This window comes from Callorhinus ursinus, unplaced genomic scaffold (genome assembly GCF_003265705.2).
Source record: "Callorhinus ursinus isolate GAN/ISIS: 27379988/994484 unplaced genomic scaffold, GSC_fseal_2.0 scaffold58, whole genome shotgun sequence".
NCBI classification, from domain to species: domain Eukaryota; kingdom Metazoa; phylum Chordata; class Mammalia; order Carnivora; family Otariidae; genus Callorhinus; species Callorhinus ursinus.
Genome location: NW_027397120.1, coordinates 6,596,310 through 6,621,917, shown reverse-complemented (window position 1 = coordinate 6,621,917; position 25,608 = coordinate 6,596,310). Strand labels below are relative to the sequence as shown.

The 25,608-nt window shown below is 43.7% G+C and overlaps 1 protein-coding gene across 1 annotated transcript in view; it reads right to left on the bottom strand.

Moving 5' to 3' along the window:
* The window catches only part of ADAM12 (ADAM metallopeptidase domain 12), a 356,418-nt gene that overhangs the window by 73,925 nt on the left and 256,885 nt on the right, over nt 1-25,608 (bottom strand). Inside the window, exon 11 of the mRNA XM_025880175.2 lies at nt 17,391-17,539. Within this exon, the coding sequence (XP_025735960.1) occupies nt 17,391-17,539 (149 nt within the window). The remainder of the gene's footprint in view (nt 1-17,390; nt 17,540-25,608) is intronic.

Below are 25,608 nucleotides of genomic sequence, written 5' to 3'. Positions count from 1 at the left end.
ATCAAAAAGAAAAGAGAAAGGACCCAAATCAACAAAATCATGAATGAAAGAGGAGAGATCACAACCAACACCAAAGAAATACAAACAATTATAAGAACATATTATGAACAACTCTATGCCACCAAATTAGATAACCTGGAAGAAATGGGTGCATTCCTAGAGATGTATCAACTACCAAAACCGAACCAGGAAGAAATAGAAAACCTGAACAGACCTATAACCACTAAGGAAATTGACACAGTCATCAAAAATCTCCCAACAAACAAAAGCCCAGGGCCAGATGGCTTCCCAGGGGAATTCTACCAAACATTTCAAGAAGAATTAATACCTATTCTTCTGAAACTGTTCCAAACAATAGAAATGGAAGGAAAACTTCCAAACTCGTTTTATGAGGCCACCATTACCTTGATCCCCAAACCAGGCAAAGACCCCATCAAAAAGGAGAATTACAGACCAATATCCTTGATGAACATGGAGGCAAAAATTCTCACCAAAATACTAGCCAATAGGATCCAATAGTACATTAAAAGGATTACTCACCACGACCAAGTGGGATTTATCCCTGGGCTGCATGGTTGGTTCCACATCCGCAAATCAATCAATGTGATACAGTACATTAATAAAAGAAAGAACAAGAACCATACGATCCTCTCAATAGATGCAGAAAAAGCATTTGACAAAGTACAGCATCCTTTCTTGATCAAAACTCTTCAGATATAGGGATAGAGGGTACATACCTCAATATCATAAAAGCCATCTATGAGAAACCCACAGCGAATATCATTCTCAAAGGGGAAAAACTGAGAGCTTTCCCCCTAAGGTCAGGAACACGGCAGGGATGTCCACTATCACCACTGCTGTCCAACATAGCATTAGAAGTCCTAGCCACAGCAATCAGACAACAGAGAGAAAGAAAAGTCATCTGAATCGGCAAAGAAGAAGTCAAACTCTCACTATTTGCATTGATATGATACTTTATGTGGAAAACCCAAAAGACTCCACCCCAAAACTGCTAGAACTCATACAGGAATTCAGTAAAGTGGCAGGATATAAAATCAATGAACAGAAATCAGTGGTATTCCTATAAACCAACAAGACAGGAGAGAAATTAAGCAGTCGATCCCATTTACAATTGCACCCAAAACCATAAGATACCTAGGAATAAATCTAACCTAAGAGGCCAAGGATCTGTACTCAGAAAACTATAAAATACTCATGAAAGAAATTGAGGAAGACACAAAGAAATGGAAAAACGTTCCATGGTCATGGATTGGAAGAATATTGTGAAGATGTCAATGCTACCTAGAGCAATCTACACATTCAATGCAATCCCCATCAAAATACCATCGCCTTTTTTCAAAGAAATGGAACAAATAATCCTAAAACTTGTATGGAACCAGAAAAGACCCCGAATAGCTAGAGGAATGTTGAAAAAGAAAAGCAAAGCTGGCGGCATCACAATTCCGGACTTCCAGCTCTATTACAAAGCTGTCATCATCAAGACAGCATGGTACTGGCACAAAAACAGACACATAGATCAATGGAACAGAATCGAGAGCCCAGAAATGGACCCTCAACTCTATGGTCAACTCATCTTTGACAAAGCAGGAAAGAATGTCCAATGGAAAAAAGACAGTCTCTTCAACAAATGGTGTTGGGGAAATTGGACAGCCACATGCAAAAGAATGAAACTGGACCATTTCCTTACACCACACACAAAAATAGACTCAAAACAGTTGAATGACCTAAATGTGAGATAGGAGTCCATCAACATCCTAAAGGAGAACACAGGCAGCAACCTCTTCGACCTCAGCTGCAGCAACTTCTTCCTAGAAACATGGCCAAGGCAAGGAAAGCAAGGGCAAAAATGAACTATTGGGACTTCATCAAGATAAAAGGCTTTTGCATAGCAAAGGAAACAGTCCACAAAAAACAAAAGACAACCGACAGAATGGGAGAAAATATTTGCAAATGACATATCTGATAAAGGGCTAGTCTTCAAAATCTATGAAGAACTTATCAAACTCAACACCCAAAGAACAAATAATCCAATCGAGAAATGGGCAGAAGACATGAACAGACATTTTTCCAAAGAAGACATCCAAATGGCCAACAGACATATGAAAAAGTGCTCAACATCACTTGGCATCAGGGAAACCCAAATCAAAACCTCAGTGAGATACCACCTCACACCCGTCAGAATGGCTAAAATTAACAAGTCAGGAAACGACAGATGTTGGCGGGGATGCGGAGAAAGGGGAACCCTCCTACACTGTTGGTGGGAATGCAAGCTGGTGCAGCCACTCTGGAAAACAGTATGGAGGTTCCTCAAACAGTTGAAAATAGAGCTACCCTACGATCCAGCAATTGTACTACTGGGGATTTACCCCAAAGAGAGAAATGCAGGGATCCGAAGGGGTACAGGCACCCCAATGTTTATAGCAGCAATGTCCACAATAGGCAAACTGTGGAAAGAGCCAAGATGTCCATCGACAGATGAATGGATAAAGAATATGTGGTATATATTTAGAATGGAATATTATGCAGCCATCAAAAGGAATGAAATCTTGCCATTTGCAACGACGTGGATGGAACTGGAGGGTGTTATGCTGAGCGAAATAAGTCAATCAGAGAAAGACATGTATCCTATGACCTCACTGATAGGAGGAATTCTTAATCTCAGGAAACAAACTGAGGGTTGCTGGAGTGGTGGGGGGGTGGGAGGGATGGGGTGGCTGGGTGATAGACATTGGGGAGGGTATGTGCTATGGTGAGTGCTGTGAATTGTGCAAGACTGTTGAATCACAGATCTGTACCTCTGAAACAAATAATACATTATATGTTAAAAAAATAAAAAGAAGATAGCAGGAGGGGAAGAACGAAGGGGATATCGGAGGGAGAGACAAACCATGAGAGATGATGGACTCTGAAAAACAAACTGAGGTTTCTGGAGGGGAGGAGGGTGGGGGGATGGGTTAGCCTGGTGATGGGTATTGAGGAGGGCACATTCTGCACGGAGCACTCGGTGTTATACGCAAACAATGAATCATGGAACACTACATCAAAAACTAATGATGTCATGTATGGTGATTAACATAGTAAAAAAAAAAAAGCTTTATGGGTAGTGAGTTCACTACTCTGTCATGGAATCACTTACCCACGTACTTACTCAAGAAGGAGTCTTCAAGAGTCTATTATATTCAAAGCTCTGAGGAGGATCCCAAATATGGCTGGAACCCTTCCCACTGTCCCCTTGTAGGACCTTTGCCAAGGCAACTACCGGACACACTCATGCCCCACACCACCTCTCCATCCATAGAAATAAAATATGGACACATATTTACATATACATAAAATAAACATATCATATGTGCTTATCCATACAACAGAATTTATATAAAAACAAAATTATAATTATAATGCATGTAATTATATTTAGTTAACATATACATATATATTTTAAAAAATAACTATTGAGAACCTTCTTTAAGCTGGGTGGCATGATGGGTGCTTTCTCATAGTAATATTTTTTTAGACTTTTTTGCTTTTAGACTTAAAACTTCAAAGCAATTCAGTGAGACAGGTATTACTATTCTGATTTTGCCAACAAGATGAAGGACTGGTTTGAGAGTTTATGGTAAGGGGTTGGGAGACACTGGATTTGATTCCAAGTTCAGTTATTTAAAGACCCCATTTTCTTCATGACTGAGGTCAGTGCACACTGCCTTACCTGGGGGAAACTGCCAGAACACGGACAGTGATCAATAAACTCTCGACATACTGATTTAAACAAGAAGAACACATCCTTGCATTGCCCAACATATGCCTGGATCAGCAGTTCTCAAAGTGTGCCCCCTGCATCAGCATCACTTGGCAACCTACTGGAAATGCAAATGCCCAGGCCCCACCCAGACCTACTGAGTCAGAGAAATTCAGGGGTAGGGCCCAGCAACCTGTGTTTTAATAAGCCCTCCAGGTGATTTTTTTTAAAAATGGAGGTACAATCCACATAACAAAGTCACCCATTTAAAAGCATGCAATGTAGTAGCTGTTCGAACCTTCGAAATGTTGTGCCACTGTCCCCACTAGTAATTCCAGAACATTTAGTTTCCTTACCCCTCTCCCCCAAACAAACCCCATACCCATTAAGCAGTCACTCTTCATTCCCTCGCCCCCACAGTTCCTGTCAACCACTAACCTGCTTTCTCTTTGGATTTGCCTGTTCTGGACATTTCATAGAAATGCAATCCTCCATTAAGTGACCTTTTATGTCTGGCTTTTTTCATTTAGCGCAATGTTTTCAAGGTTCATCCACGCTGTGACACTAGTTATTAAAATTAAGTTTTGGGGACAACTGACCTAGATTTAAAACTCAGGGGTCATAAAGGTAATAGGGACAAACCCACACCTACTTAGGTCAGAAAATAAGAAATACAATCTAGGTGCATCAAAGGTCACCTTTCACGCACCCAAATTAGAAATAGTTCTGTTTTACACCGTGGTTCCATTTTCTAAGGAAAAAAAGCCCAATGTACAGCATTTTGAAAACATTATGTGATTATAGGCAGATGCTAAAAATCCCATGAGTATCTATCTTTTAAAGCCAACTTTAAATCATGAATAAATTTTCAAATATCTTTCAGTGTTACACCAGAATGACCAACTAATCATCACACTATATACTAATTAAGGTGCCACAGAAGGTTCTGGTCGTTAAACATGAGGTTTCTGTTCTGAAGCAAGTTCATTCCTCTTGCTAACAACTCCATTGTATGGGGATTCTGCCTTCCTTTGATTCATTCTGTTCCTGCCTCGTGGTAGAGCTGTAGCCCCGTAACAATGATGAAAAGAACACTGCATTGGGCCACATAGTTGCCTGTAATGTTGAAGATCTTCCACAGCCCAGGGTCAGTAGTTTTTTGTGTTTTTTTTTTTAAAGATTTTATTTATTTGACAGAGAGAGACACAGTGAGAGAGGGAACACAAGCAGGGGTAGTGGGAGAGGGAGAAGCAGGCTCCCCGCGGAGCAGGGAGCCTGATGCGGGGCTCGATCCCAGGACCCTGGGATTGTGACCTGAGCCGAAGGCAGACGCTTAACGACTGAGCCACCCAGGCGCCCCCAGGGTCAGTAGTTTAAAAAGACAAGCCTCAGTTCTTTCCAGAGCTTTTGGGAGGCTCATCACAATGTGCTTTTTAACACTTCTCGTAAATTATCCCAAATATGTCAGGACAGCCGCTAATTGAATTGACATAGCAATGAGAGACTGGTGCAAAGCAGTAAGATGGGAACATTATTTAGAAAAGAAGTCCGTCTGCAAGATACTTGCCCTCCACACAAGAATGCTTTCAAATGATTCTGCCTCGGATCCAGAAACGGTGCTGCTTTCTGCTCACGGAGAGATGCCACACGGGAGTGACTGGCTCCTGCCCAGATGTGACCTCTTCTCTTACACACATCTGCCTCTGCCTCTAGTTTTTAACTACCAAGGATACTTGGGGGTAAATTCACCATGTAGAGTGCAAGGTCAGAAATAAAATGGGGACAAACAGACAGCTGGGCAATGCGGGAAAAAAAACAAAACACAAAACCCACTTTTCGAAAGAGGAACGCCACTTATGGCTTCTCGCTGTAAATGCAGCCCTGGCTTAGTATTTTAGCTGTCACAAAGCTGCCAAGTAAAACATTATTAGGGGTTACTTTTACTTGACAAATCTGCAGTCAGAAAATTCTTCGCTTGCAGCGCCTATTGTGCATTTCCCTGCTATATTCTTGGAGTGAACCATACTAAGCCAATTTATCAGCCCTGACAGAAGTCGGGAGTTATCTGCCTCGCAAAAGCTCTCCAGGTATTATCTGGAGACAAAGGCCGTTCTTGTTGGAAACGAGGCAGCCAGGGAAAGCAGGTGTGACCAGGTTGGATTCAGGGGGACGGTAGGTGACCGTGTGCAAGGTTTCCCAAGACACCCTCGCCTCCAATAAATGTGAGTTGGGTCCCAGAGTCTGGGTTCCCAGCTCCGAGCTCCGGGGGTGACATCAGTCTGTGTGCTGACTGCAGGAAAGACATGGAAGTGACCCGAGGAAGGAGGGGAAGTGGCCTGCACAGCGGCTGAGAATACCTTGGAGCTGACACAACCACGTGACAGGAAAAGCCAGCATCGCAGGAAGCCGGGATGGATAGGAAGCCTTCCAGATTTACTTAAATCCATTGGAAAAGAAGAAACCACCACCACCACCTCACTTCTCCCACAGCTGATAAATGATTAAGGCATAGCTAGTTTCAGAAAATATGTTGCCGACATTGTGCTTCCCGCGGATTTCTTTTTGCAGACTAGAGTGGAGTTTTAGTTCCTCCTGACGGGAGAAGCGACAGATTCAGCAGGCCTGGGGGAGGGTGGGGATGGGGGGTGCTCTTTACCTGGGAATGTTGCACAGAGCAGGTGGAGAAGAATCGGAAGTGGAAGACAGAGTCTGAGCACCCCATCCATCAAAACTAAGACCACGTTTTTAAAACTGAGCCTCAGTTTTCACATCTATAGAATGGGTCAGGATCAGTGAGCTTCCGACAAATATGGGGTGAGTCTCCAGTTAACTTCAAAGCACCGTGAGATGCTGGTTGTCAGTATTCATAGGAAGAAGCTGTGTATTTCTTTTTAGAGTTGCTGCTTTGGCTACTTCAAATTACTGACTACGAGTGCCTTGTACATTCAAGGACTTAGAAACATTTCGATAGGATGCAGAATTTATCATAATTGTGGCTCAAACGTAGCAATCTTTAGACTTTAAAACCACAAGTACCTGTCAGCTTGAGAGGAAAATGATTCAGGAGGCCAAGGGATGATCAGGCAGTTAAGTACGATTCCTCAATTGAATACATATATGGTGTGAAAGGAGCAAAAAGACCCAGTTCCAGAATGGAAGGGCCGGGTTTTCTCTCGCTCGACCAGAACAGGGACTGGGGAGCAGACACAACCAACCCACACAAATAAAAACACATTTGGGTGCCTCTTACCTGCCACGCAGAGGCGCTTGTCAGCAGAGCCCGGAACCTCTTTGCAAGTCTTTCCCGAAGCTCGGGTCACGTGAGCACCCTCCCCGCAATCCCCCAACCCTGTCATCAGGCTGGAGTGTGACCCCAAACACAGCAGACCTGGCCTTCGTGCTCTGAGAACATCATCTCATGATGCATTCTGTGTCATTCGCTCCACAACTAGCCCAAAGACCTTCTTCAAAAACAACTCCTTAGTTTACAGTTCAGAGCCGATTTCTACTCAGTCCTTCTCCCTCCAGGAGAACAAACCCCACGTGATCATCATTGTCTCTTCCTAGTTAAGCCGGAGGCCTGTTTACAGTGAGAGGGTGCATGAGGTCACCATTACGTGGTCAAGTTTCAAACCCAAAATTCTAGGGCCGTCTTCAGGAAAATCTTTAGGTTTCTCACAGTGGTGCCCAGGACTGAAAACTCTCAATCAGCATGTGCAGAATTAAGGTGCAAGCAAGGAGGCGGTGCTGTTGGGACCAGCCTGGTCTCTGGCAGCCTGGCAGGATGGAGGTGCAGCTCAGGGAGGCCGGCCCATTTCAGGCGTTCCTTGCCCCGCGTGTCAGGGATAATGAGCATAGCTATTAATAGCAGTTAGCACTGGCCAGCGAGCCCCTGCTGTGGGCCGGGAGCTCCGTGGGCCTGCTCACTCACCCGTACTCCCATGAGTCAGATTACATCATTTCTATTTTGCGGATGGGGCTACTGAGGCTCCAAGAGCTTATGTACCTCGGCACAGTCATCTCAGGTCTCAAAACACAGCTCACTGACCTGAAGTCTCATGTTCTGCTCCTGCAACCCACCTAGCTTCCACGGCAGTCTGGAGGCTCTACGAGTGTCTTCCAGAAGTTACTCCCAGGGTAGGAGTCTTAGGGCAGTCTCAGGCATGACCTGGCACAGATGCCTGAGCCAGGAGGATCAGCATCCATGGATGGGCAGCTGTCCAGATGCCTGAGCTCCCTGAAGTCAGGTAGAGGCAGAAGCAAACCCTGAGACCCTGCATGTTACTCCAAGCATACCTTCAACCACCTCCCTATACGTCTTTGGCGTAATGGGAAACAAAGGCCAGGTCTTGCACACCTGAGGTCAAGCCCAGGCCAGAAAGCACCCACCTGCGGGAGGTTGTGAGCCTGTTCTGGCCCCAAGAAGCTGTGGGCAGAGGAAGGGGTCTTCCACCTGGAAGGCAATGTGACTGCTGGGAGATTCCTCTGAGAGAGAGAGAGAGAGAGAGAGAGAGAGAGAGAGTGTGTGTGTGTGTGTGTGTGTGTGTGTGTAGGGGGGAGCGGAAGGGGACCTGAGTCTGCATTGCGCCCACCCACGGGTGCACAGGGCACAACCCTAAGAACACTGGCTCACACACCAGAATGAAACCCAGGGTGACCGAAAGGAATTCCTCCTGTCAGCTCCAGGAACGGAAAGTGACTGCATTAGGGCCAAACGCTGACCCAGTGGGCTTACCAGATGGGCTGCAGAAGGCGAAGCAAAGCACCAGGCCAGGAGCAAATGATCAAAACTGGCCTTAGTAGGACATTTCCATTGTTAATAGCAAACACCTGGGATTCAGAATGAAGCCATCTGCGGCACATTATAATTCATGGTTTTACATGTGAACTTTGACCCCTGCTCCTCCTCCCTGGAAACCAATTAAAGCACAAATGTAATTTCCTAGAATTTTTAATAAAGAAAGATACCAACTAAGCTCCGCCAGTCAGTTGAGAGGTACACGGGAGGTCTCTGGACGTTACCAGAAATTAGACCTCTCACTTCTGGGTGCTGATGGCTGTTTCCTCTTGAACCCAGGCCTGCAGGGCAGGGGGCTCACGGGCGGGGGACCCGGCCCATCAGAGGCTGTGTCTTAGATGAGTTTCTCAGCTTCGTTACAAGGAAAGGCCCCTGTCTCTGAGTGGGGCTCATCGGGGACTGGGCTCTGGCAGCTGTAAACTGATCCAGAGGTGAGTTAGGGACAGTTTGCATGCCCGAGATAACTCTGGTCTTTCCTCCTGCCCTAGCAGACAGACCTGCATAGATTATGCTAGTGGCTTCTGCGGGCTCTGAGAGTCTGTAACAGGGAAGACATTTTCAATCAAATGTGATAGAAGTAGTAGTCATGCTAGATACCTCCAAGCCACCCACTGGGGCTGAAGTTGGCATGAGTCCTGTTCTTGCCTCACTGAGCTCCTAACACTGGGGTTGCCATCAGGATGGTGAAGGGCTGGCCCCTGGCTCCACCCCACCCCCCACCCCCTGTGCCCAGTGGTTTGGAACCAAAGGCTCTTCCGCTCAGACACATGTGGGGAGGTGCAGAGGAACGGGCCAAGAACCAGAAGCTGTGGGCTGATATCCAGAGTCTGATCCAGACTAGCTATGGGGCCACTAGGCTCCCCAAACCTCAGTTTTCTCCTCTGTAAAATGGAGGTGATTGTTTTTGCCCTTTATTCATAGGCACGATTAAATGAGAAAGGAGATATGAAAGTTCTTTGCAGACTGGAGAGTGGTCTATGAAGTCTACAGGGCCTTATTCTTACCAGTACTTTTAGATTTTATATTTTTGAGCCCTCTCCTCCCACTTCAGTTAAATTAAGCAAAGGATTTCAGGAGAAGCCACTTCAGGAAGGATTCTACTTTTTGAAAGCAAACTGCTCCTATCACCCTGATCTCCAGAGTATGTATGACAAAAGCAAAGGACTCAGCCACCTATTTACCACCCATTTCCCTGGGGTTTCTCAGCTCTTATTATAAAAGACAACAGCCTCAGAATCTTCTCTCCAGAGGTTCAGCCATTACACAAAAGGTGGAAAGGTGGCCTCACTCTGCATACATCTGATTGTGCTACAGTCACTCTTCATCCGTCTGTCCATCCATCATTCCACCCACCCTTATCTATTCATCCACTGATCCATCCTTCCTTTCTTCCAGCCATCCATCTGTCCATCCTTCCACTCACCATTATCCATTCATCAACGGTTCCTTCCTCCCATCCATCCATCCATCCGTCCATCCATCCATCGTTCTGTTCATCATTACCCACTCATCCATCAACCCATCCTCCTATCCATCCATCCTTTCATTCAAGAAGTATTTATTTTACTTCACTATGTGCCAGGCACAGTTTTAGGTGCTGGGGACTTAGCAAGGACAAAACACACAAAATTTCTGACTAGTGGAGCTGGAAGTGGGTTCTGCTGGATATTGTTGATTGCAGAGAGGCCTAAAAGTTTACCCTTGACCTCACCCTGGAGCCTCCATGCCATATGTCCTGGGGAGAGGAGGAAGCCATGGGTGTGTGTTTGTGTGTGTGGGAGTGGGAGGGAAGCACTGGCAGAATTTCAGCTATAATGTTTTCACACATGTTCTACCACAAATAAAATGCTGGATTAACGAGCAATGACAGGAAATAATTCTCTGCTGTTGTAACATTAAGTTGAAGGAAGTTTGCAAAACTAAATGGTTTAAAATTGGGTCAGCTTGCCTGCCTCCCAGAAGTCGTCCAGGGACACTGCTCTGTGCGGAGAAGGCTTCCGTCCCCACACGAAACCCAAACACGGCTGGGGCCACGTCCATGTGGCAAACGCAGCAGTAGACTGAATGGCACAGCTCCCCAAGACTCATCCTCAGCCTTGATGCATGGAGCCCGGCTGCAAGGAACTCTCTCGCAGCCTCCAGCTGGAAGCTGAGCACAGTTTTCTCTGACCATTACCCCAGGACAGATGCCCTTCTCCTCTTCCTGAGGCTTAGCTGCTGCAAATTTTTATTTGAGGTAAGTCATAGGAAGGTGGAAAGGCAGGGGCTCGGCACCTGGTGACTCAGGCTTATGTCCTGGGATTTCCACTTGGCTAGTTTTGAAAATGTAGGCAGTTCATGTGCCTTTCTGAGCCCCAGCTTTCTTCTCAGGCATAGTCATACCCACCTCACATGGTTTACTGATGAACCAGGACATTGGAATGCAGTCCTCTAGGATCAAAGTCAAGTTTTCCTATGGGCCTTTCCCCCAAACTGGATATTTAAGAAGCAGGGGCCAAGCTGACCCATCTCCCCAGCTTGACCTCTCTGTTTTGTGTCCAACTTAGGAGAGGAGGAAGATTCTACCGTGCCCTTAGGCAGTGACATTTAGTATTGAGGCTCTGCATTAATTGCAGACAAACGCCCGTATTTTACCGTGAGCAATAAAAGCTAAGTACCCAGAGAGGAACAACATTCTCCATATTGGTGCACCCTCTTGAACTCTCTTCAAGAATCTCTCCTGCCAGTTCATTTCCCCTTTATGATAATGTTGGGATGTAGCCAACGAAATTACTCTGGCTGGATAATTAAACTGATTCTGAGACGCAGTGTTTTAATGTTACTAGAGTTCCTCATTTTGTCCCCTCCTTGAATAAAGATTTCCATTTCCCTCCCTACCCTTTGAAGAATGAAGTGAAGCCTTTCTTAAACCTTTCATTGAGAAAAAAAAAAAATCACTTTTAAATGAAGAGATAATATGGAAAAATGATTTCCCACAAGCCCATTCTTATAAAATCCCCTTATGATAAATGTATTTCACGATTTCAGTTCTTCAGAGTTTGCGGGGGGGGGGAGTGAGTTTTAATTATGTGTATTTTGCCCTCTTCTTCAAGAATGCAAGTTCTACCAAGAGTACAGATTTCCCAAATACATCTAATTTCTATCATTTCCTAACCACATCCCAAACTCTGAGGAATCTTTTACTGAAAAGTTCCCTTTAGTTCCTTGAAATACATTTTCAGATAGAGGTCTCCTCAAACAGAAAACCAGTTTTCCAATAATGTGAGCTAGGAATTCTTGGGCAGAGTCTACCTAACCTCATTCAATTCTTTAGGGTTCAGACTGGACTGTGTTCCAGAACGTCTTCCCTGCCCACCATTCCTTCCAACTTTTTGCTCCTCGTTCACAATGAATTATCATTGCTGTTTTTAAGTGTGAAATGGTATCATGGCTATGTTAAAAAATGTCTCCTTATCTTGCAGCGGCATAACTTATAGGTGAGATTCTATGAAATCCAGGACCTTGTAAAGAGACTAGCTTAGGTGCCCCTGCAGCGAGCCTCATGGCACCAAAAATGTCCCCCGTCAGAGTCCTGAGGTTCTAATATGCAAACAGCACAGTTTACTTGCCTGTCATTCCACCACAGTATGAGTTTCCAGAAGGTTCCTGCCTTCTGTGTCTGTGCCCGCACTCTGCTCCCTAGGATCTGGCACACAGGGGCACAGTAAATGCTAGTTGAGTAAATGAGTGGTTTCGCGATGATTGGTTGCCTAACCTGATTTCCTGCAGCGGGCTGGTCCTGAGTCAGAGGCAGGACTGATGTCTTCTTAGTTTTCATCAGAGAAGGCTGAACCTGGGTGGAGGCCATCCAGATGTGCTCCACATCCAGACAGCTGTGTAGCAAGTAGGTATGCAATGAATGTTTCCTGAATTGAATTAAATGGAACCGAATGAGCGAATTATACAAACTTCTGACGATGTAGCATGGCAATGCTTTCTGCTTAAACATGGTTATTTGATCCAGTTGTAGATGTTATTCCTGAACGTCCAACCTCAGCTTAATGTAAATTCTTTGCACCACTGGAGAGCAAGCGGTCACCTTCCTGTGATTTCCTTAGCCTGCGTTATCCTGGGCGCGCAACACACTGCTCTCCGCTCTCCGTTGGCAGCCACGGAACATTCTTTGCTCAGGAGCTGTTTGCCAGCCTGGATGAAACAAAACCCAAATAGCTCCAAACCCCTAATCTTAGCATCAGCATGAAAACTATGCAGTAATTCCTTTCAGATACACACACAGGGAGTGCAAAAAGGCTCTTCCATGGCTCTTTGAAGTCGAGTCCTTAAAGGATGCTTACTGTAGAAACAGCAAAGTGAAATCCTAAGCAGAATAGCACTTTGTACATCAAGTATGCAAGCCTGGAGAGGCGAGGGTGTGAGGTGTGTATGATGCACCACCTGGTGTGCTGAAGCAGGACCCTTCTCCTTGAATTCCAAATGCCTGTTAATTACACGAAAGTAAAACTAAAATTTATAGCCCATCACTTTGACTTCCTTTTTTTACAAGAAGCACACCCTGCCTTTTAAAAATAGACACAAACCCCTTAATTTGGCAAGCTATCATAGCTTGGATGCTGGTGATCTTAGAAGGGAAGAAAGCCTGCAAGGTTAAGTCAGATCAGATTACTGTCCTGCCTAAAACCCTCCAAGGACTTCTCACTGCCCGCGGAACAAAACCGTGTTCCTACCTGGTGGACTGGGCTTTGCCGGCCCTGGCTCCTCCCAAGCCCCTTTGTCTCCAGCAGCACCAGCAACCTGTGCCCTCCAGGCCCCACCCCCATCGTGACCCAGTCCCTGACAAGCCCCTGGCCTCCGGTCAGCACTTTGGTCTTTACTTAAAGGTCACCTCCAAGAGAGCTCCTCCCCAAGCCCCTAATTAAAGTGGGGCCCCTCGCCCATGTGTTTCCTTTCCAACCTCTTCCTTTGTGTCCTTCAAAGCACTGCTCTTTAACCTGCGATTTTCAACGTATTGTTTTTCAAGTCTGTCCTCCCCCAGAGAGTGCAAGTTCCACGAGGCAAGAAGCGTGTCTTGTTCCTGGCTGTCACCCCGACATCTACGAGGGCACGTGAGACCTCGCAGCAGCCGGGTTAGCGTGCGTCCCAGACTCAGCTGCGTTCCTCCCACGACAGGCTCCCTTCCTCCAACTCCTGCTAACAGAAAACTTCCTGCAAAAAATAAAGGAAGCCCTGAGAGTACTTTGTGAATGCCAATACTGCTTTTTTGGGGGGGTCCACTCTGGGACCACTCTGACATTTACAGTTATGCTAACTATCCTTTTCCAAACGTGTTCAAACTATTCACATTTTTCTTACTCCCATAAATGTGGCATGCTTCGTCCTCAACCCTTTCAGCCCAAATGCTCCAAGCAGCTCATTAACGGGTGGACTCCACTGAGTCAACTCCCACACGAATTCCCAGATACTGCTTTTGCCAAAGAGTGATTTCCAAGGCGGGTCTTCGTGTGAACTAAGCGAAGACAGAAAACACATGCTCGCACACACTCCAGGACTTGCGGTAATTAAAGGTCCGACCTGTAAGGAACCCCCCCTCCGACCACCCCTGCAAGCTCCCGCTGACGTCACGACGCCGCGTTTAAGCGGGAGTGCACGCTAGCGCGGTTCTCCCGGGGCGGGGCTTCGAGTCCCATTTGTCAACGACAGGCAGGTGGTGAATATTTCAGAGTTTGGATTCTGGAATGTCTTGATAAAGAATACACAGGGCATATTAAGGGCTGCGCTTTCCCCCTTTCAACCATCGGCAATGCTTGGTCCTTTTTGATTTGGGGAGACCTGAAGATCATGAAAGCAATCACAATTCACCTCTTTTTGAGCCCCCTTCGAGGCTAAGACTTGAATAACATCTTGAACGTTTGCTGCTTGTGCCTGAAATCAGTAGTGCGGAGGAAGTCAGGGGGAAGGCTGGTGTTTGGCCGAGGGCCAGCCTACAACGAGCCCTTCACACAGGGACTGTGGGCGCGTGGCTCAGTGACTGTTTCGAGGTGCTGGAGTTGCTTTCCAGCAACTACGAGCAGGGATTCTGGAAGAGGCCCTCAACGATTTAGTCCCCGCGAGCTAAATAATAACAGTGATCGTGCTGCCATGTATGTGTGGAGTGATTTACAATTTACAAAGACATGTGATCTCATTTAATCCACTCTGCCGCTCTCGAGGGGACTCTATGAGGTAAGAGAGAGACCACGTTGGGATAATACTGCAGATTAAAAGCAGCCTAGAAGTTCTACAATGGGTGATGGATGGCTGAGGGTTGCCTGGGCGGCCTGACCTCCCCCTCACTGTGGGCTTTTGTGATTAATTCACCCACTTGCTTGGGAAGTTTCTTTCCATCTGAGAAAATTAAAAACACCACTCTCTGTTCAGGAATGTGGGATCATAAATGAGAACCAAATAAAAAAGATTTACACAAAAGCACAAGCTCAGCAAAAGAGAAAACTTAGAAATTGCTAATAAGGTATAAATCAAGTAAAGGCTATCAGCAAACCCCTGGTAAGGAAAAAAAAAAAAAAACGCCTTTGAAACGATTTGCTGAGCTCTTAACAATACCGCTTCTACCTATGATTTTCAAATATCTCCAGGGTAATTTGGCTCATATTCTTAAACGCTGCCATGATGACTTTCAATTTGAAGGGTTTTACACAAAATTATGGGGAGTGTCAGAAGGTAGGTCTTGCTCTTGTGCCTCCAGAATCACATACTTAGAGCTGTAGGGTCTTCCTTATCTGTGCATTCCCCATGACAATACACACAGGGGTCAAAAAAATCTGTTGACTATGTGAACAAGTAAGTGGAAGGTGGATGTATAGCTATAGATGATCTGATGAAAAGATGGATGGATGGATGGATGGAATGAACAGTGAATAAATGGATGGATGGATGGGTAAATAGAATGAATATGAATCGATGGGTGGACAGATGGATGGAAGGAAGGAAGGAAAAAGACGAACTCACTCATTTTCTTGATGAAGACTGGTTAAGACCAGAGGGGTTACTCCTTTGCCTGTATTACCCAAAACAATTGGCATCAGAATAGGGGCTCCCAGGGCTCTTCAGTCCTACTCTAGCGTTCCCAATCTAGATTTTCTTCCCTTTCATTTGCCAATTTTATCAAGAGTTCCAAAACATTTCATGCTATTAGTCATTGGGAACCCCTTCTGGAGGCATGTAAGCTGATGTGTTTGTGTCTCTTTGATAAGCAGGGAAATTTAGCAAACAGTGAATTTTCTGTGGCCACTTTGAGTTCATCAAGAATGAGAAAGCATGAGCACCACTCAGCTGTACGTTAACTTCCTACCATCCTCACTGAGATTCACATGTCATGCTGGCCAGTGATGCGGGGCTCTGTCTGGCCTGGTAGCATATTGGAAAAAGAAGACAACTACAGGCCCCTGGCCCAACCTCACACCCTAAGAAGGAATTCTTTGCCCCAAATGCCCCCCAAATAATTATCTTGCCTCTGCCTGAACAATTTAAATGACAAGGAGTACCCACTCTCTCAGAGTAGCCTCCCTTTGGGGAGCTCCCTGGTCAGTATCTAGGGTTTTATAATATTTCACTTCCTGTTGGTGTTGGCCTAAGATACTCTCACTTCAGGCTTCCGTTCCTGGCTTCAGTTATCACAGACTCAGAGCAAATCCCTCAACTGGGTCTGGTAACTCCCTGGAATCGTGCTTAAGACAGAACCAGGAGCAAAAAAAGATGCTCTCTGAAGGCTCTATGCTAATGGTGGCGATGAATTCAAGCAGTCACTTGCTAATAAGGTAACAATGAGGTGCCTCAAGAACAGGCTCAGGCATGAGAACGTCCAGGGTGTGAGCCGTGCCCTTCTGCCCAGTCTTTGCTTCAGGGGCAATGTGATGCCCAAGGAGCCATTTGAGAGGAGCACCCCCCCCCCAAAGCTATTGCTTATAGAAACATAGCCACATTCTGTAACAGTCCATCCCTTTACACCTCTAGCAAGTGTCCCCTCCTCACACCAGGACTGGCCCCTTGCCAGCAGGTCTTCCCAGAGGCCAGTCTTTGGGCTGCCAGCCAGTACTTGCTTCCTGCTCCAGCATTTCCTTGCAGCAAACCCAGAGAGCAGGCCTCACCTGGGAAGTGCCTTGAAGAGAAGTGTTGGGAAGGTCTCACTCAGGTATAAAAAAAGAAGATCGTAACAAGTGCCTGTTCTCCTTTCCTAATGAAGATCTCCCCACATTAGCACAGCGCTCTGGTTTGGGCCGGGCCCGTGAAGGCATCAGGATCTCATCAGAATCTGTACTCAATCACTCCACGTGCCATCTCTTTCCACCTCATCTGAACGCTCCCTTAACAAAACTGTCTTCCTTTTCCCCTGGGCGAACCAAGTCTCGAGTTTCAGAAAGGCATTCCAAAGGGAGGAAGAGCGTGATTTACTGATGCAGAGAAGTCACTTCATTTAAACCTCTCAGATCCTATAAGGTGATGCCTCAGAGGTGGGAATGCGGCAGGCTCCCCCTCCCCCTCCTAATGCACTTCAGAGACTGCCTTGGGGCCAAGCCCGAGGGAAGAAGCACTCCCCAGCCCACACCCTCTGAAGGCCATGTGGACCCATCTAACCCTGCCCCCTTTGCCCAGTGAGTTTTCTCAGCCTGGCTGGCGGGAGCAGTGGAGCTGTAGGCTGTCTACTTAGAAAGGGATTTCCTTCTGGAAGTTTCCATGGGTGGTCTGGCCAGAAAACCAGGGAAATTTTTGCTTAGCAGTTTCCCAACATGCAATTCAACCTGTGGCAACTCTGAAAGCGGCTGGACTGTGGGTACTTGCCCGGTGGAGGGGTTCATGATGCAGCCTCCTTTGTCAGCAGCCACACTGCAGCCACAGCCTCGCTCCAGTGTGTCGTGGTTCATCCCGAAGTTGTGGCCCAGTTCATGTGCCAGGGTCACGGCGGCGCCAAGGGGGCTGTCTGAATGGTCCTCAAAGCAAACACAAGAGCGCAATGTATAGTTCACCTCCCCTTGGCCTTTTCCTCAGCCCCGTCCACCTCGCTCCCCCACCATTGGTCTTTTGTTAACATCTGACCGGATCCAATCTCCTATTGGAAGGAATACAGAGTCCCATTATTTAGTTCAAACGTAAATAAGAGATGTGACCTATTTTATGAAACCAGCTCAGGGTCCCTTCTGCAGAGGAATGCATTCATCATGAACACAGGTAGGACTCCCTACATCTTTACATGAAATGCTCAAGGCAATCGTATCTATTCTCTTTCCTGCAGTCGCTTACAAAATATCTTTCTTGGGGCTCCTGGGTGGCTCAAAAAAAAGTACCATTTTATTCTCGAAGGAGATGAGGCTAATGAAAAGTTGGGAGGGAAAGCATACTTTGTGACACTCTCAATAAGACCTGAGCGGGGGGCTACTGAACATGCCCTTCCTGTCTACTCAGAGCGAAGGATACTTGGAAAATTCACAAAAATTCACAAAAGAAGCTAGCCACATTGAGTAATCTGTTTGAAGACTCAGTGAATTAAGATTGTAATCCAGTTATGCCTCACTCTTGCTGGCTCCTTGTTTTGTCAAGTGGATTTTGGAGAAGGGTAGAAGCACCCTGATTCTCTGACTGTTGGTGCTGGGGGTTTGCTCAACTCTTTGATGGGTTTTGGAAGATGGTCTCTCCATTCAGCGAGCATTGCGTGGCTACCCCTAATTTAATGAAGTGCATGGATGGTTTAGATGAATAGATATTAGAGATTATTGTTACTTAAGATAGTATTACTAAATTATTAAATCTAATTATTAAAATATTGTTACTTAATTTTAACAAACTAAAATTAATTATTAAATGGGATTTGCAGAAATTATGCCCATTTTTTTTGTTTGTTTCAGGAGAATTTAGTGATTCATCACTTACATATAACACCCAGTGCTCATTACATCAAGTGCCCTCCTTAATGCCCATCACCCATTTAGCCCTTCTCCCCACCCACCTCCCCTCCAGCAATCCTTAGTTTGTTCTCTGTAGTTAAGAGTCTCTAAAGAAAAGTCCTTTTCTCCTTTGTTCATCTGTTTTGTTTCCTAAGTTCCACATATAAGTGAAATCATATGGTATTTGTCTTTCTCTGACTGACTTATTTCACTTAGCATAATACCCTCTAGTTCCATCCATGCTATTGCAACTGGCAAGATTTCATTCTTTTTGATGGCTGAGTAGTATTCCTATCACTCCTTTTTCTGTTCATCAGTTGATGGACATTTGGGCTCTTTCCATAATTTGGCTATTATGGACATTGCTGCTATAAACATTGGGGTGCATGTGCCCCTTTGAATCTCTATTTTTGTATCCTTTGGATAAATACCTAGTAGTGAATTGCTAGGTTGTAGGGTAGCTCTATTTTCAACTTCTTGAGGAACCGCCATACTGTTTCCCAGAGTGGCTGCACCAGTTTGCATTCCCACCAACAGTATAAGAGGGTTCCCCTTTCTCCGCATCTTCACCAACATCTGTTGTTTCCTGTGTTGTTCATTTTAGCCATTCTGACAAGTGTGAGGTGGTATCTCATTGTGGTTTTGATTTGTATTTTCCTGATGATGAGTGATGCTGAGCATTTTTTTCATGTCTGTTAGCCATCTGTATGTCTTCTTTGGAGAAATGTCTGTTCATGTCTTCTGCCCATTTCTTAACTGGATTATTTATTTTTGGGGTGTTGAGTTTGGTAAGGTTTTTTTTTTTTCTTTACGCAGAGGTAAATTTATTCACATTAATTGATTCATTGTTGGTGGATCTACGTTAAGATTGTGGTGAACAGCATGGGCTTTAGAGACAGATCTATTCAAATTCAATTATTCAGCCAATTATCTGAATTACTATATGCAGTGGAGCAAACTTCTTAGGCTCTCTAAGCCCCAATTTTCTCATTCTTTCAGGATTGTGATAACTCAAAAATGTATATGTAGTGCTCAATAAATGCTAAAATAATTAATTCCTTCAGAGATACTATTGCGCCTGTTTGTATCTTAAATCCTGCTCTGTAGGTATTCTTTAGTACTTTTTTTAAAATAATTTTTTATTGTTATGTTAATCACCATACATTACATCATTAGTTTTTGATGTAGTGTTCCATGATTCATTGTGCATAACACCCAGTGCTCCACGCAGAATGTGCCCTCTTTAATACCCATCACCAGGCTAACCCATCAACCAATCCCCCTCCCCTTTAGAACCCTCAGTTTGTTTTTCAGAGTCCATCGTCTCTCATGGTCCATCTCCCCCTCCGACTTACTCCCCTTCATTCTTCCCCTCCTGCTATCTTCTTTTTATTTTTTTCTTAACATATATTATTTGTTTCAGAAGTACAGGTCCGTGATTCATCAGTCTTGTACAATTCACAGTGCTCACCATAGCACCTACCCTCCCCAATGTCTAGCACCCAACCACACCATCCCTCCCATCCCCCACCACTCCAGCAGCCCTCAGTTTGCTTTCTGAGATTAAGAATTCCTCATATCAGTGAGGTCATATGATACATGTCTTTCTCTGATTGACTTATTTCACTAAGCATAACACCCTCCGGTTCTATCCACGTCGTTGCAAATGGCAAGATCTCATTCCTTTCGATGGCTGCATAATATTCCATTGTGTATATATACCACCTCTTCTTTATCCATTCATCTGTCGATGGGCATCTTGGCTCTTTCCAGAGTTTGGCTATTGTGGACATTGCTGCTATAAACATTGGGGTGCACGTACCCCTTCAGATCCCTACATTTGTATCTTTGTGGTAAATACCCAGTAGTGCAATTGCTGGATCGTAGGGTAGCTCTATTTTCAATTGTTTGAGGAACCTCCATACTGTTTTCCAGAGTAGTAGCACCGGCTTGCATTCCCACCAACAGTGTAGGAGGGTTCCCCTTTCTCCACATCCCTACCAACATCTGTCGTTTCCTGACTTGTTAATTTTAGCCATTCTGACTGGTGTGAGGTGGTATCTCATTGAGGTTTTGATTTGTATTTCCCTGATGCCGAGTGATGTTGAGCACTTTTTCATGTGTCTGTTGGCCATTTGGATGTCTTCTTTGGAAAAATGTCTGTTCATGTCTTCTGCCCATTTCTCGATTGGATTATTTGTTCTTTGGGTGTTGAGTTTGATAAGTTCTTTATAGATTTTGGAGACTAGCCCTTTATCTGATATGTCATTTGCAAATATTTTCTCTGATTCTCTCGGTTGTCTTTTGGTTTTGTGGACTGTTTCTTTTGCTGTGCAAAAGCTTTTTATCTTAATGAAATCCCAATAGTTCATTTTTGTCCTTGCTTCCCTTGCCTTTGGCGATGTTTCTAGGAAGAAGTTGCTGTGGCTGAGGTCGAAGAGGTTGCTGCCTGTGTTCTCCTTTAGGATTTTGATGGACTCCTGTCTCACGTTTAGGTCTTTCAACCATTTGGAGTCTATTTTTGTGTGTGGTGTAAGGAAATGCTCCAGTTTCATTCTTCTGCATGTGGCTGTCCAATTTCCCCAACACCATTTGTTGAAGAGACTGTCTTTTTTCCATTGGACATTCTTTCCTGCTTTGTCAAAGATGAATTGACCATAGAGTTGAGGGTCCATTTCTGGGCTCTCTATTCTGTTCCATTGATCTATGTGTCTGTTTTTGTGCCAGTACCATACTGTCTTGATGATGACAGCTTTGTAATAGAGCTGGAAGTCCGGAATTGTGATGCCACCACCTTTGCTTTTCTTTTTCAATATTCCTCTGGCTATTCGGGGTCTCTTCTGGTTCCATACAAATTTTACGATTATTTGTTCCACTTCTTTGAAAAAAGTGGATGGTATTTTGATGGGGATTGCACTGAATGTGTAGATTGCTCTAGGTAGCATTGACATCTTCACAATGTTTGTTCTTCCAATCCATGAGCATGGAATGTTTTTCCATTTCTTTGTGTCTTCTTCAGTTTCTTTCATGAGTATTTTACAGTTTTCTGAGTACAGATCCTTTGCCTTTTTGGTTAAATTTATTCCTAGGTATCTTATGGGTTTGGGTACAATTGTAAATGGGATCGACTCCTTGATTTGTCTCTCTTCTGTCTTGTTGTTGGTGTATAGGAATGCCACTGATTTCTGTGCATTGATTTTATATCCTGCTACTTTACTGAATTCCTGTATGAGTTCTAGCAGTTTTGGGGTGGAGTCTTTTGGATTTTCCACATACAGTATCATATCATCTGCAAAGAGTGAGAGTTTGACTTCCTCTTTGCTGATTTGGATGCCTTTGATTTCTTTTTGTTGTCTGATTGCTGTGGCTAGGACTTCTAATACTCTGTTGAATAGCAGTGGTGAGAGTGGACATCCCTGCCGCATTCCTGACCTTAAGGGAAAAGCTCTCAGCTTTTCCCCATTGAGAATTATATTCACTGTGGGTTTTTCATAGATGGCTTTTATGATATTGAGGTATGTACCCTCTATCCCTATACTCTGAAGAGTTTTGATCAAGAAAGGATGCTGTACTTTGTCAAATGTTTTTTCTGCATCTACTGAGAGGATCATAGGATTCTTGTTCTTTCTTTTGTTAATGTATTGTATCATGTTGATTGATTTGCAGATGTTGAACCAACCTTGCAGCCCAGGGATAAATCCCACTTGGTCATGGTGAATAATCCTTTTAATGTACTGTTGGATCCTATTGGCTAGTATTTTGGTGAGAATTTTTGCATCCATGTTCATCAAGGATATTGGTCTGTAATTCCCCTTTTTGATGAGGTCTTTGTCTGGTTTTGGGATCAAGGCAATGGTGGCCTCATAAAACGAGTTTGGACGTTTTCCTTCCATTTCTATTTTTTGGAACCGTTTCAGGAGAATAGGTATTAATTCTTCTTGAAATGTTTGGTAGAATTCCCCTGGGAAGCCATCTGGCCCTGGGCTTTTGTTTGTTGGGAGATTTTTGATGGCTGCATCAATTTCCTTAGTGGTTATAGGTCTGTTCAGGTTTTCTATTTCTTCCTGGTTCAATTTTGGTAGTTGATACATCTCTAGGAATGCACCCATTTCTTCCAGGTTATCTAATTTGCTGGCATAGAGTTGTTCATAATATGTTCTTATAATTGTTTGTATTTCTTTGGTGTTGGTTGTGATCTCTCCTCTTTCATTCATGATTTTGTTGATTTGGGTCCTTTCTCTTTTCTTTTTGATAAGTCTGGCCAGGGGTTTATCAATCTTGTGAATTCTTTCAAAGAACCAGCTCCTAGTTTCATTGATCTGTTCTACTGTTCTTTTGGTTTCTATTTCATTGATTTCTGCTCTGATCTTTATTATTTCTCTTCTCCTGCTGGGTTTAGGCTTTATTTGCTGTTCTTTCTCCAGCTCCTTTAGGTATAAGGTTAGGTTGTGTATTTGAGACCTTTCTTGTTTCTTGAGAAAGGCTTGTATTGCTATATACTTTCCTCTCAGGACTGCCTTTGCTGCATCCCAAAGGTTTTGAACAGTTGTGTTTTCCTTTTCATTGGTTTCCATGAATTTTTTAAATTCTTCTTTAATTTCCTGGTTGACCCATTCATTCTTGAGTAGGATGCTCTTTAGCCTCCATGTATTTGAGTTCTTTCCGACTTTTCTCCTGTGATTGAGTTCTGGTTTCAAAGCATTGTGGTCTGAAAATATGCAGGGAATGATCCCAATCTTTTGGTACCAGTTGAGACCTGAGTTGTGACCTAGGATGTGATCAATTCTGGAGAATGTTCCATGGGCACTAGAGAAGAATGTGTATTCCGTTGCTTTGGGATGGAATGTTCTGAATATGTCTGTAAAGTCCATTTGGTGTCCTGTGTTTCATTTAAAGTCTTTATTTCCTTGTTGATCTTTTGCTTAGATGATCTGTCCATTTCAATGAGGGGGGTGTTAAAGTCGCCCACTATTATTGTATTGTTGTCAATGTGTTTCTTTGCTTTTGTTATTAATTGCCTTATATAATTGGCTGCTCCCACGTTAGGGGCATAGATTTTTACAATTGTTAGATCTTCTTGTTGGATAGACCCTTTAGGTAGGATATAGTGTCCTTCTTCATCTCTTATTACAGTCTTTGTTTTAAAATCTAATTTGTCTGATATAAGGATTGCCACCCCAGCTTTCTTTTGGTGTCCATTAGCATTGTAAATGGTTTTCCACCCCCTCACTTTCAATCTGGGGGTGTCTTTGGGTCTAAAATGTGTCTCTTGCAGACAGCATATCGATGGGTCTTGTTTTTTAATCCAATCTGATAGCCTGTGTCTTTTGATTGGGGCATTGAGCCCATTTACATTCAGGGTAACTATTGAAAGGTATGAATTTAGTGCCATTGTATTGCCTGTAAGGTGACTGTTACTGTATATTGTCTGTGTTCCTTTCTGGTCTATGCTGCTTTTAGGCTCTCTTCTTGCTTAGAGGACCCCTTTCAATATTTCTTGTAGGGCTGGTTTTGTGTTTGCAAATTCCTTTAGTTTTTGTTTGTCCTGGAAGCTTTTTATCTCTCCTTCTATTTTCAATGATAGCCTAGCTGGATATAGTATTCTTGGCTGCATATTTTTCTCGTTTAGTGCTCTGAAGATATCATGCCAGTCCTTTCTGGCCTGCCAGGTCTCTGTGGATAGGTCTGTTGCCAATCTAATGTCTCTACCATTGTAGGTTATATATCTCTTCTCCCGAGCTGCTTTCAGGATTTTCTCTTTGTGTCTGAGACTTGTAAGTTTTACTATTAGATGTCGGGGTGTTGACCTATTTTTATTGATTTTGAGAGGGGTTCGCTGTGCCTCTTGGATTTTGATGCCTGTTTCCTTCCCCACATTAGGGAAGTTCTCTGCTATAATTTGCTCCAATATACCTTCTGCCCCTCTCGCTCTTTCTTCTTCTTCTGGGATTCCAATTATTCTAATGTTGTTTCGTCTTATCGTATCGCTTATCTCTCGAATTCTGCCCTCGTGATCCTGTGGTTGTTTATCTCTCTTTTTCTCAGCCTCTTTATTTTCCATCATTTGGTGTTCTATATCGCTGATTCTTTCTTCTGCCTCATTTATCCTAGCAGTTAGTGCCCCCATTTTTGATTGCACCTCATGAATAGCCTTTTTGATTTCAATTTGGTTAGATTTTAGTTCTTTTATTTCTCCAGAAAGGATTTCTCTAATAACTTCCACACTTTTTTCAAGCCCAGCTAGTATCTTTAAAGTCATGATTCTGAACTCTAGGTCCGACATTGTACTAATGTCAGTATTGAGTAGGTCCCTGGCAGACGGTACTACCTCTTGTTCTTTTTGCTGAGGTGATTTTTTTCGTCTTGTCATTTTGTCCAGAGGAGAACATATGAATGAGAGAACAGAATGCTAACAGGTTAACAACGTCTCCAGCAAATATACTCTATACAAATCAGAAAAGACCTGAAACCAGGGGACAAGAAAGGGAAAGAAGAGAAAAAAAAATGAAAAAGAAAAAGATAAAAACAAACAAACAAAAAACAGAATATGATCAAATATGATCAGGCTAGTGCATAGATCAGTGCCACACCCTAGCTTTTGGGCATATTTTGGTCTGTTAGAAGAAAGTGCCTGCTAAAATTTTAAAGGAAGAAAGACTTATATATGTACAAAATAAGGGTTGATACAATGAAGGGATGGCAGATGACTGTAAAGAGGAAAATTATAAAAGATTTTATAAAAGGAACTGATAAGAAGTTGTTTTTAAAAAGAAAGAAGAAGATTAAAAAAGAAAAAGAAAAATGAAAAAAAGAAATAGAAAAGGGAGAGAATGTGATCAGGCAGGAGACTAGAAGAAAGCCATACACTAGTGATTTAGGGTATATTTTGATCTGTTAGAAGAAATTGTATCTCTAATTTTAAAGAGAGAACAACTTATATATATATGCCAAAAATAAGGGTAACTACTATGAAGGGATAAAAATATGACTCTAAAAATGAAAAATAAAAAATGTTTTTTTAAAAGGGATTGATAAGATGTTGTTTCAAAAAGGGAAAAAAAATTAAAAAAAAACAGTTACAAAATTAAATTTGAAAGACAAATGAATTATGGTAAAAA